The 12491-nt window shown below is 50.8% G+C and overlaps 3 protein-coding genes and 1 long non-coding RNA gene across 4 annotated transcripts; 3 read left to right on the top strand and 1 right to left on the bottom strand.

Annotated features, from left to right (window-relative positions):
* Nucleotides 1-4: 4 nt before the first annotated feature.
* Nucleotides 5-857, top strand: LOC127749345 (uncharacterized). The gene is made up of 3 exons (XR_008011086.1): nt 5-87; nt 172-403; nt 482-857. It is a non-coding gene; the product is annotated as an uncharacterized LOC127749345 (long non-coding RNA).
* A 248-nt stretch (nt 858-1105) lies between these two features.
* LOC113207882 (tRNA (guanine(6)-N2)-methyltransferase THUMP3) lies at nt 1106-4437 on the top strand. Its single transcript, XM_026424622.2, has 10 exons — nt 1106-1629; nt 1714-1794; nt 1869-2142; nt 2361-2651; nt 2729-2815; nt 2897-3061; nt 3153-3331; nt 3414-3605; nt 3694-3831; nt 3910-4437. Exons 1-10 carry the CDS (start codon nt 1186-1188, stop codon nt 4282-4284), a joined length of 2226 nt encoding a protein of 741 aa, XP_026280407.1. The 5' UTR covers nt 1106-1185; the 3' UTR covers nt 4285-4437.
* A 155-nt stretch (nt 4438-4592) lies between these two features.
* On the bottom strand, nt 4593-6413 carry LOC113207883 (ecdysteroid-regulated 16 kDa protein-like). Its single transcript, XM_026424623.2, has 4 exons — nt 6114-6413; nt 5141-5260; nt 4877-5049; nt 4593-4797 (listed from the first exon to the last, which is right to left on the bottom strand). Exons 1-4 carry the CDS (start codon nt 6211-6213, stop codon nt 4693-4695), a joined length of 498 nt encoding a protein of 165 aa, XP_026280408.1. The 5' UTR covers nt 6214-6413; the 3' UTR covers nt 4593-4692.
* Nucleotides 6414-9766: 3353 nt separating this feature from the next.
* Nucleotides 9767-10947, top strand: LOC113207881 (ecdysteroid-regulated 16 kDa protein-like; the record flags this gene model as incomplete). The annotated part of the gene is given in 4 exon segments (XM_026424621.2): nt 9767-9908; nt 10007-10126; nt 10206-10378; nt 10773-10947. Coding segments are annotated over 4 exon segments (489 nt in total). The 3' UTR covers nt 10860-10947.
* Between the last annotated feature and the right edge of the window lie 1544 nt (nt 10948-12491).

Below are 12491 nucleotides of genomic sequence, written 5' to 3'. Positions count from 1 at the left end.
CACCCCCACCCCCACCTCCTGCACCGATCGCCTTGCCTGCACCGGTTCCAGCAGTCGAGTATGGACCTCCCGTCCAGCAGTACCCTGGTGAGTAAATAAGTGTCCGACTTTTGTGCCTAGTGTTACTATTTCTAGCATAGTTATAACGCTTGTCGATTGGTCTGTCCCCAGCTGCAATCCCAGAACCAGCCTACGCCCCTCCTCCGCCACCTCCGCCACCACCACCACCGCCGCCCCCACCGCCACCTCCGCCAGCCCCCGCCCCCGAGTACGGTCCCCCCGTGAGAGTGCCGTTCGCCGAGTACGGGCCGCCTCCCTCATCCGCCCCTCTGATTCCTCCTCCCCAACTATCAAATGACTTCGAATACGCACCAGAGCCCAGGACCCTCCTATTCTAATTAAGGTGAGTAAATGTCTTATAAGTAAGTTACTTCATAATTATAGATTCCCTGGGTCACTCAAATTAGGGCTTGTTTTTCAGGATGGTTTCACACTTGCGGCCGACGATCACTCCAGGAGACTTGGGGCGCACCCTTCCTTCCAGTGAGAATAGAATTTTCGAGTACGACTATACTCCATGATTGAACTTGAAATCTTGGAGCATAGATAAATATTGTAAACGATCAGAACGATATCCCTATTGCTCCGTCGTTTCTCTTTTGACGTCATCCTATCTGTTCATCCATAATTATAATTATTATTTATTGTAATGTTAGTATTATGGCGCTTCAGACTCAGACGTCTGCAAACAAATCCTGATCATGTGTAATTATTTTGTATAAAGAATTAAATAAATCTTGTCATTAATTGTACAATATGGAATCAGTGCGCTCTATTAATTAACACGTCAATTTCTCAACTTAAAACACCTCTGCTGCATTCGTAATAACAATTGTAGTTACAAATAGTACAGGGTGGTGATCTCTTCGACGGCCCTTTTCCTTGTTACTGTCCCGGATACAGGCAGGCATGCGGTGGGCTTCCCTCGCGCGCAGTGGTGCCTTGGTGCCTTACGGCCCCGTGGGAGTATGCAACCAAGTCCGCACGTCTGTGCCTCCTACAGTACAGTATAACAAGAAAAAAAAAAGGTCCAACTTTTCACAGCACGGATGTGACGTCCTTATTCAAAATTCAACCTTCCCCCTTTTATCTCAATCTTTTCCCCGTAAACTCAAAAAATAATTCATGTTAAAGACGTTGTCCTTTGTTGCTAATGCTTTTTCCAAGAGAGAACATGCACATTGCCATTCACTTTGGCTCTCCGTGTCAGTTTCAGTTTTTGCAGTTCGACGAACCCAACCCAACCTCAACATCTGTTGTAGTACCCGGCTGCCGTATTCCAACAAGTTTGGTGCCACATATTTGAAAATGGAAGGTGAACCGAAAGAGGACATGGAAAAGGGAGAAGTTTCTGATGAAATCGACCGTCCTGAAAAATCAAATCCTAGAGCAATAGGAGAACTGATAAGTCGGCGTTTGGAATCAGAAATCACCATTGAAGCTACCGTAGATACCGGGTTTGAGTTCATGGCTATTGAAGAATGCAAAGCAAAATTTGGCAAAGAAATTGACGTTATCAAAGAGCGTGGTAGAATAATGTTCAACATCGATAAATCAAAATATTCTGAGGTAGAGTGTCTTTAAAAAATTTTGCATGCCTCCCTAACCCCCAATTCACTTTCAATTTCTATCATTTATGAACTTTGATTGCAGGTTTTGCTAATGAGATCTGTTGATAATTTGTACCTAGTATTAAGCTATGATTCCAGTGTAGGTTTTCAAGGATCTAACACGGTAAGTTTATTGTTAATCAAACTACTCATCACCTCTCATGTTTCGGAGAAACTGTTCAATGAAAACTTTTTCAGGCTGAGGATATAGCTATTGCTGCAAAGCAAGCTCATACTCCTGAATGGGACCGTTGGTTGAATGTATGGAAAGACCTTGTAGAATTTAAGGGTATTTTGAGACCTTCTACGGAAGAGTATGCAGCTGCCAATGAACGTGCTACCAAAGACAAGGAAGAAGAAAAGATTAGACAAGCTGAGCGTCAGAAAAAGTACAAAGAACGGCAACAACGTAATGCTGAGAAGCAAGCTAAGCGTAAAGCTAAAGCCGATCTTATCAGAGCACAATATAATGGTAAGCCCTAATTATATTTACCTCTAAATAAAGCATTCCGGTAAAGCTGAAATGCAGAAGAAGGGAGGAAACAAGAATACGGAAGTCCCATATAAAAGCATAGTGATTTCTGTTTTCTTCTTCCTCACATTCTTCTGCTACCGGAATGCTTAATTATAATAAAGTGTTTTAAACTGGAAGTTGGGCCCATAGTCATGACACTTCCAATTTACATTCAGCTCGCAGGGCTGCTGCCGACAATGATCAGAAAGAACCTGAGAGCAGCAAAGGGGACTCTGATGAGGCTTCTTCTGGAATGAAGTGTGAACTGGAAAAAACTGATGGTAAAATTGAAGAAACAAGTCCTAAAGAAGATGTCTTGGAGTCTGTGTCTGGCATTGAGGAAACTGTGCAAGACTTGCAGATTCAGTCTGAAAATGTTAAATTAGATAAAATAGGTGTAGAAAATGTTGAACTTGACCACTCCCAGGATGTTGCAGCACCAAACCCTTGTCCTGAGGAGGCTGAAGGTTGGTTTTCTTCAAATAATTTTTTATATGCTGTCTGATTTGACCTTAATTATACTCAACATGTTCTTTCATTCCAGTAAATGTTGACTCTGATGATGAGATTCAGTCATTACCAGACTATGACAGAGAGGTTGAACGTGAAATCGATCAAACTGTGCCTCCTGGTAATCTTCAGTTTATTTCCTTGGGTAAAATGGTGTTAGTGTTCCCTATCTGTATCATTTAACAATTTTTTTCACTTGTAGAGAAAAGAGTTTTAAGGTTCAGAGCTACATGTTTCCGTGTTGGCAAGCATACTTTTGGCTCAATGGAGGCAGCTCGAGAATTTGGTGGAGCTCTGCAAGACAAATTCAATTGGGTTGTGGATCTTGTTAATTTCAATGCAGAGGTCATTCTGTTTGTGGTGAAAGGTATACAGATTTTGAAAGCTTTTATTTATTATGTTTTTACTAGCAGAAGCCTAAATAGAACTTTAAAATTATGAGGTTCACTATTTTGCAGATACTGCTCAAGTTAGCATTGCTCTTACTAAAAAATCTCTTCATCGGAGGAATATCTCTTTCTTTGGACCAACAACACTCAGGTCCACTGTATGTCACAATTTACTCCGATTAGCTGATGTTAAACAAGGAGACATAGTTCTTGATCCACTTGCAGGTGGTGGATCAGTTCCTATTGAGGTAAGTTTTCATTTCATACGTCATTTACACCATATCTACTAATTATTACATCAAGATATGTAACTTTTTCTTTTGATTTCAGGGAGCAATGAGTTTTCCTGGTACATTTCATATTGGTGGAGATAACCATTCTAAAGCAATGTCTCGCTTATACTCCAACCTTCGGGTTCTTCATGAAGAGATTGGGAAGGAGCTACCTCTGGGTGCGGTTCGCTGGGATGCTCGGCGATTGCCACTCAATGAAGCAAGTGTAGACGTCATAGTGTCAGATCTGGTAGGTTTTCATGTTACTTAATTTGACTTAATGGTCCAGGACCCCAGCCACATTCTATAAGTCTATAACATTTTTATTTTTTCTTCAGCCTTTTGGCGTTCGTTTGGGAAGTAAATCAGGAAACCGTAATTTGTATCGCCGTGTTTTATTGGAGATGGCCCGAGTCACAAGACCAGGCACAGGACGAGCTATATTGCTTACTCAAGATCGAAGAAGTTTTGCTTTAGTGAGTTTGTTTATTTGCATATTAGATTAAAGGCTTGTTCATATGATGTCGATGACTCAACTGTCTGTCTATTTTCAGGCTCTTGTGGGCACAATGGGTTTGTGGTGGCAGAGTAAAGTCATGTCAGCCAATATTGGCGGTTTGGATGCAGCTGTCTTTACCCTGCGCCGCACAGCTAAAGTACGGCCTGATGAAGCTGACCTAGCCGCCGCCGCTGAACTCGCCAAGGACCAGGACAAGTGGCGCGAAGGAGGATACTCTCGAGGTGGTTATGGACGTGGTCAAAGCCATGGACATCAAGGTCGTGGTGGTCGAGGTCAGGGCCAGGGCCGAGGTAGAGGATGGGGTGGCAGAGGTCGTGGCTATCCTCGCGGTGGTAATAAGCAGTCTGGAAGTGGTGGCAACTGGAGAGACCATGGGTCCAAAGGAAGTCCCAAACCTGAAGCCAACTAAGCTCTCCCTCAAACTAGTATTTTCATTTTTCAAAACTGATATTCATGCACTGAATAGGAAATGTGATCATTGTTATCAATATTGTGATACCAATTGAAATTATTTAGTTCTGTTTGATTACACACAATGGGATAGCTGCTTTCCCCAAACATATTCGGTCTGTGATTACTATTACTTAGTAGTCAGGAATATATTTTGGAAGGTATAAAATGTTTTTATTTTTTCTCTACATATAATTATTTTTATGAAAGATCTTTTTCTTTTTCCTATGTGATGAAAATGGTTTGTAGTTATGACTGCAGAACATGTTTGTTTTTTTGTTAATATTACAGTTTGGTTTATTAATTCTAAAAGTCTAAAAGAAAAGCAATTGTACAATTAAATTTGTATTTTCTCTCACCAAAAATTCTATTTTGCATCTTTAATTGCATCCTTTAGTTCTGATGGAATGATGATGCAGACAATATTCTTGTTTTCCTCATTCTTCAGTTCCCATTTCACTTGTACTTTTAGCTGCAAAGGAAGTAATACAGCATAAGAATAATTACTGACATTTTATACTTGAATCTTTAATTCAAACAAATTTTCTTACCTTAGGGTATACTGGCTTGACAAATAAGGCGTATTTATAGGTGTGCTCCCCCACTGACAGAGGGCATGAAAGACCTGTATTTTGGCAGGCATCTGGAGTAGCCAAGGGGAATGGAACAGGTACACCTGCTACTGTACCATGCACAATGTGCCGCACTTCCTTAATATCTTTCTCTGAAAAAGAAAAAAGAGATATAGATCAAAGCTATGCTTATATTTCCCACTTACAAAAGAGTGCTGCTCAATAAATCTCCTCTCTGCTTACTTGTTTTAAACGTAAGTGTGAGGGTAACATTCTTTCCTCTGATGAGGGGGCATTTCGGTGTGTCTTCTGAGCAGTCGGAAACTTCTGCCTTGATGAAGTCAGCCAGGTCATTGCCTTGTTCTGCAAACAATTTATTGGTAATTAGCATTTTTTCCCATCCCCCGGCAATACTGCAGTGAAGGAAGAAGAGACGGAACTAAGTAGCTCAGACTCTGGAGGCATTTCACAAATCCGGCAGAACTCCAATTTCCTGAGACGTGTCGAATCGATTTTACGGAACTCCTGGGGGGGAAGGCCCACTACAACATGGCAAAGGCGTCGTGTCAAAGCTAGTCGTAGCGTCTTCACCAACACCGTGACTGAGTTGGCTCTGACGGCGTCGCGGACCCGGTCCAGTAAGTCACAATTGATTCCAGCGGGTGCGGATGGATGATGCGTGGCCGCAGTGGGCGTGGGATGGGGCTTATCTCCCACCCGCACCGTCGCCGTCGACTCAACAAGTCCCCCCTCGGGTGGGGAAGCGAGGGGAGGCCCAATTCAAGTCATCCCACCGAGAGGCTCGCCCTCACCCTCGGGGTCGAAGGTATACAGTCCATAGTCGTCACTCGTGTCACTAAACGCTCCGGCTCGCTTGGACTTCCCTCGCTCTGTGAAGAGGCCGCGACACCTGAACCTCCTCATTAGGTGGACAGGAGCCACAAATAATTGCTACCGGCCAGTGTCGGACTGGACTGGACGTCAATTTTCGAGACAAGCGAGTCGCAGACGACGTCAGTGCTTCCCACCTGTGATATGGGGGGCCCCTTCGATAAGGTTACACAGAAAATTATCCCAGGCCCCTTAAAAAATGGATATAGAGTCTAGTAAATCTGTATGTGTCCTAAACAGACTGGCATACCCTTTGGGTAGCGTCACACTGTGCCGCTTGCTGGCCGCTGAGTTTGGCGGGCGTAAACATTGAGCAAACACTCACCGCCGTCACAGGTCTCGATGTCGGCAGCCAGGGTCACGGGCAGCACGGCGGCGAGCCCCAGCAGGGCGGCCAGCCCCAGGGCGTAGAGAGTCGCCGTCATGATCCTGCGGAGGAGGATGAGGAGTGCGTTGTCGGAGCGGAAGAGGACGCTGTGCTCTGCTCGCCTGCTCGCGTCGCGTCCGCCCGGTGATGGTGTTCGACTGGACTGCAGCTGTCACAATAGCCGGCTCTAGCTGCACGACGCGGCCAATATACGCCTGCCTGAGCCTCCTCTCCTCTCCTGGCCCCCGCCGCCCTCGTCACCGCCCCGCCGGGGCTGCCTCCGAAATCATCTGCGCGCGGTTGATAAGACGCAGCGTCCACTGCCGCCGCCGCAGACGTCACCCCCCTCTCCCATGCCCCTACTCCCAACCCCCGGCCCCTCGCCGCTCTCCGTCGCTCTCGGACAGATTGTGGCTTGCGTGAGGGAGACAAAACGCGTTTCTCGAAAGCAGCCCCAACGACCTGGTGAGGGGGGGGGGCGGGGCCTTCCACTCTGCTGTTGCTCTGGTCAGCGATTTGCGCGGTGGCTCGCGGTTGCGTGCGGTGGGTGCCCAGTGCCCCCTCCCCCCTCCTTCCCCCGCCACACTCTCCCCCCTCCACTTCCCTCGCCGCGATTTGGTGTGGTCACATGACCGTGTTTCACCAAGCAGAACCGGGCGACGATCGCGACGTCTCTCCAGCGACAAAGTCATGATACCCAGTGGTGACGCGAACTGCGAGCTAGGCAGAAAGGTGATTTGGAGTCAATTATGAGTCATTTCGACTTCGACACCAGCTGGCCCCCTAAATACAAGGAGCGGGGCTCTGTAACTTGCCGGTGAAATGATGCGGTCTTCCCTATGTCTTCTTTTTGTCTTCTCTTGGTCTTCTGGTTTTTGGGTTCGTGGTTTTTCACGTCACGAATCTTCTTTTGGTCTTCCCCGGTCTTCCCATCGGGGCAGCTGGGCGGCCGGTGTACACGCTCATCCCAGTTACATTAGACCCCCCAGGGCAGGCCTCCGGGGCCCTGGCGTGCGACTTGGTTTATCCTCACTGACCGCGTTGACCACGGTGCCTCGTGGCGCCGGCGGCGTAGGCAGCCCGGCCGCACGCACCCGCATTCGCCACCCACCCTGCGCCAGCTGCAGTAGCTGCAGTGACCCGCGTGACCCTCCCGCCCCCTCCCTCGCCTGGCTCCGCGCCTCTGCAGTCATTTCACACCCGGGGGCTAAACACCCCCGGCCCGCGGTGTCGCCGAGCCTTTGTCCCGCGGCACCCGCGGCTCGCGGCGGCCTCTCATCGTGACAAACAGCGACCGACTTAACCGAACCGTGCCTCCCTCCCGCGCTTTTGAGCGACCTGCCGTTCCGACGTGACCTACCATACGACTCGACCACCGTGCTCGTGCTCTCGCGGTATCACCCCGTCCCTCCTCCCCATCCTCCCCCCTCTCTCTCTCTGCTAGGGTTATCGGGGGGCGGTTGTCTTTGGAGCCGATGCCGCCGGGAGATTAAGAGGTCCATTGAACTTCCCTCCCGACCCGACTTCCTGATGGCCAGCTGTGCAAGCAAATGTGCGTGGGCGCCACGCGATGCCCCTTGGTGCGTGCCCCGCAGACTAATGTGGGGCTGCGTGGAGCTGCGCGGGGCTCCTCCTGCCGCCGCCGTCTGACCCGCGCGGCGGCCTTGGGGCGGCGCAGCACCGGCAGCAGCAGCGCGGAGCGGCGCGGACCAGGATGAGGAGGGAGGAAGTCGGCGAGCGGCGGCGGGACCATCCGGACCACCAGCACCACCAGCCGCCAGCAGTATCTTTTGCCAGATACTAACCTGTGAGGCTCTGTTTTTAGTTGAGCGAGTGCCGTGGTGGCGGCGGGGGGGACCATTCTAATCAACCAATTTACTCTGACAAGTTTTCCTCTTACGCACAATTCTGACTAAACGGGTTGTTTTTGTGTACTTTGGTGGGGTGGCTGTAGTGTAGTAGTGGCGGAGAGGGGAGAGAGGTGTATCGTGTGAGCTCGGCTATATAATGTTAGGATCCACAATCCAAACTTCGCGAAGCGAAGCGACACTGCACGCCACCTTTGCTGGACACGCAGCAGCTCGGTTTTTCGGAGTTTCCCACAATTAGCACGTTCGGTGTCTCTAAAGAGGCGGCAGGTGGCACCAGGAGGAACTCTGCCATGCGCCGCGCCAACGCGAGTCGTGCGGAGAGCTCGGCGGGCCGAACGCCAGGACCGGTAGGCAGCCCAACGCGCACGCGCGTCGGGCGGGCAGGCCGGCAGGCCGCACATGGGCGTTGTGCACGTGCGCGACCGGCTGGCCAATCCGCAACAACAGATATTACTCTCGTAGCTCGCACTCTTCTTGCTCGCCGATCATACGACTTATTTTTAGAGAGATCGTCTGAGACATTCAATAATTGTCATCCGCACAGCGTCAGTTGAACAAGCAGTTGTTCGAAAGGCTCGCGAGGGGTCGGGTCGTCCGTCCACACATCACACAGAGTGACCTACAGACCCCTGGACAATTTCATTGTTATGCTGTGGCTCATGCAGGCGTGTGGACGCGTTGCCTTCTCGCAGGGGGCCATAAGGCATCGTCCAGAAAGTACGGCCGTTCGTCAATGTCCAGGAGCCAGGCGCCTGCGGAAATTAGGGTAGGCAACCCAGCAGTGCACACGTGCACTTGAGGAAAGATGTTGCCTACCGATCAGGCGCTGTGGGAGCTACCATTGGCTGAACTGGGCAGTTCCGTAACGGCATAAGGCGGACGTACTTTCTAGATGATCCCTAGACGTCGTCGTGGTGAGACGTTAGGCAAGCAAGCTCGCCCGTAATGTAATACAATATAATTTTCACAATTTTCCGGGACATGAGGGCCACTCTGTACGTCGTGACGCTTGTGAGGGGGGACAGTTACGATCATCCGAAAAGCACTGGCGGTTGACGGTAGTTGCATACGGGGTCTGGAGGGTGGAGGGACGAAAGGGAGGGGGGTGTTTTAGTGGCCTAGTTATTGGTTCTGTCAGAGAATGATGTGCTATTGCTATAACAGGGGGGGGGGGCAAATCAAGAGAAATTTCTGTGATTTACCAGGTGGCCGATTCACGCCGCGCACTTCTGTAGTTATGCTTTACCGCATGCACAAGTGCGGGTGGGTTGCCTACTCGCTCGGCTCGTAAGGCGCCGTGGACAGGGGCGATAGGCAAGCCCGTTCGCATTAGTGCTTGCGGTACAGTCTAACTACAGCGCGGCGTGAATCAACCACCTGGTATATTGACAACCCCTAAACCTGATGTTAAAGTGGAAATCTGTGTCGATATGAGTGGTAATAATTAACGCAACCCTCTGTCGTGCCCTGCCGTTTACATGCAAGCCTTTGAATTACGAACTCGCTCACCACTTTAGTAGGTCGCCACCGCTGCTTTGCTGAACGCGGCAGCAGTAAACCTGCTGAGCGCGGCCGTTGGCGGCCACCACACCAAGTGCACGCGGGGAGGATCCGTAGCCTGCGGCAGCGCGGGCCGCTCTTGCACTGCTTGCAGTTCGGGCCGCGGTCAGCTGAGCCCGGGGGCGGAGCCCGGAGCCCGTCAGTGCGAGCCCCGCCCGCCCCGAGACCTGTCCATCCCAGCCTTCCCCTTCCATCCCTCTGATTGTTGCCGCCATGGACTCCCGGACGACCCTGGTTCTGCTGTGTCTGGCCTACGTCCTCGGCGCGGTGCTCTGTGATGGGGACGACGATCACAACCTATTCGGCAGCATCAGGAACTGCGGTAAGTGCGCGTCTGTGTGTGTGTTGCTGCTCGTCAGCTGATCGCCCCCGTCCATGTTTTGCCTGCCTCACCCCACCCTATTTCATGAACCCACGCAGCCCCCGACAGCGACCTGGCGGAGCTCACGGGCGTGTCCGTGCTGGGCTTCAGGAAGAACGATACGGTCTGCACGTTGCGCAGGGACAAGCACACCACCATCTCCATCGACTTTATCAACAGTGAGTGAGGACGGCTTTGATGTAAGTAGTCCCTCGGCGATGATGAGGACGCGTCACTGACCACGCGTGTTGCCCGCAGAGAAACGTGAGTGGCGGGTGACCTCCAAGGTGCACGGCGTCATTGCAGGCCTGTCCATGCCCTTCGACCTGAAGCACCCCGATGCCTGCAAGGACACGGGTCTCGTCTGCCCGCTCGCCCCCGGCCCGCAGACCTACACATACAGCATCTTCGTTGACAAGAACAAGCCAAAAGTAAGTGGTGACTCATTTTTATAAAAAATTCCATTTTCGACTATTAAGTGGAGGAGACTTAAAACCATTTCATAACTACACAAACAAACAAAAGTTGCCGCGCCAACCGAGAATTTGTTGCTCGCACTGATATTTCAGTTAATTCAGTGACAACTAATTTCTATAGCTACTGAAACCACACTCGAAAAATTAGTGGTAGGAAACAAAAAATTATGTTATTTTGTTTGCAATGACTAATCAGTGGTCACTTTATTACCAATTTTCGATTACAGAAAAGAAATCAGTTTTACTTGTGAAACTATGTTGGCATTTGGCATTTGGTTAAATTTATGTTAATAAATTAAATATGCAAAGTAATGATCAAGTGTAAAATAATATACTTCTCGTTCGACAGCTGAAACACGTCGACGTGAAGTGGGAGCTGCTCAACGAATTCAACAAGCCGATCGTCTGTGTCCTCATCCCCGCCAAAATCCGGTAGTGCGCTTCTGGACTGTTTAATATCTCCTCTGTAGTTGTTTAATTTTATCATATGGTACAAATAAATGTTTCAAAATCAGCGGTCGTAATATGCCTCTTTTTGTGCGTCGTCTGAACCCCTTTGTGATTCCGGTGCCGACCGCTGAAGAGTCGAGCTGACCCAGAGGCGACTCGGCAGTTTATTAGCGAGAATGGACGCCGCCGGGCCGGGCTGAACGGGTGGCATGGCGCAACGAGGAGCCGGACATGCGTCCCCCCCAGGTACAGGCAGCTGCGCACATACCGCCCCGCCCCAGGGGCACGTGGGATGTCCTTATCGGGAGGAGTGGGGTAGAAAGGGAAGGAAAAGGGGAAGAGAAAGAGGGAAAGGGTGGGGGAGGGAGTACATTTCACCAGTTGGTCCGTGAGTTGCACAAGGCAATGCGTGTAGCTATTGGTTTGCAAATGCCAGCCGACTGATTCCGGAGAACCCGACCCTCTCCTATACCTTCCGCATAGCTCCGTCCTTGTCGCACTCATAGGGCAGCGCCCCTTGAGGTCTCTTCGGAATCAGTCTGCAGGTGGTTGATTCACCCTGCCCGCCTCCGTGCGGTTAACCTTCTCGATCGGCTCGACATGAGAGGACATAGGCAAATCCACCTGCTCGCAAGCATTGCGGTACATACTATAATCCAACTACGGAAGTAGCAGGCAGGTGGGGTGTTACACCGGAAGACAGGCGGAACCTAGCACGACTGCCCGATCTGATTCCTCCTGCGAACTCATTGGCTGTCCGCCACCCCGACGTCGTTGTTGGCCAATCGGCGTGCAGGAGGACAAAGATCAATCCGGATCAATCAGCAGTCATGCTTTTCCTTTAGTTTCTGGGAATGCTCCATGGCCTGGCTCGAGCCATAGGTTCTGGTCCTTCGCCCCGGTACGCTGGTTCGCACTTCGCAGTGCCCTTTGCTTTCGGGGAAGAGGTTGGAGCGGAGGTGGTCTGGGAATGACATAGAACCGGCGCATGCGGCCGCGCGGGCCGGCTTTCAGCGGCTTCTGGGTAGGACTCGACGGGGTGGGTGGGGAGAGCAGGGGCGGCCCGCGCCTCACTCTGGGACAGACTCAGAGACGTCGGGGGTGGGTCGGGTGTCGGAGAGGGCCTGCCTTGCACTTGCTGCTGCTGCTCGTCGCTGGATGAATTTCCTTAGGGGGGGGGGGAGGCTGTTCTGGGTTTCTTCTCAGCTTAATAAGTATTTCAACTCTTAGCACCCGGTCACTGAGGACTCGACCTGGGGAGAGCAAATGCGCACTGCAACACTTTGAACAGGATTAGAGTTAGTTTCCTTAGTGGTACTGCGCCGCACCCGGTCAGATGGCACGAATATCTAGGGTACATGGGTATCGACCACCGGGTGGTGTTGCGAGTGCACCTCTATTCGCTGCAGGTTGGTGTAATGCAGCCCGATCCACGAACGCCTGGGGACTGCGACTAGCGCAGCCCATACGCATCACCAGCCTAAGCAAAAACAGAGGGCAGAAAGCGACCATCGATGCAGGCACGGATTAAGGGGGGGGGGTGACCCCCCCCGATGTGTCTGGCCTACGTCCTCGGCGCGGTGCTCTGTGACGGGGACGACGATCACAACCCATTCGG

This window comes from Frankliniella occidentalis, unplaced genomic scaffold (assembly GCF_000697945.3).
Source record: "Frankliniella occidentalis isolate FOCC.00 unplaced genomic scaffold, Focc_3.1 Scaffold47, whole genome shotgun sequence".
NCBI classification, from domain to species: domain Eukaryota; kingdom Metazoa; phylum Arthropoda; class Insecta; order Thysanoptera; family Thripidae; genus Frankliniella; species Frankliniella occidentalis.
This window is presented reverse-complemented; position numbering and strand designations above follow the sequence as displayed.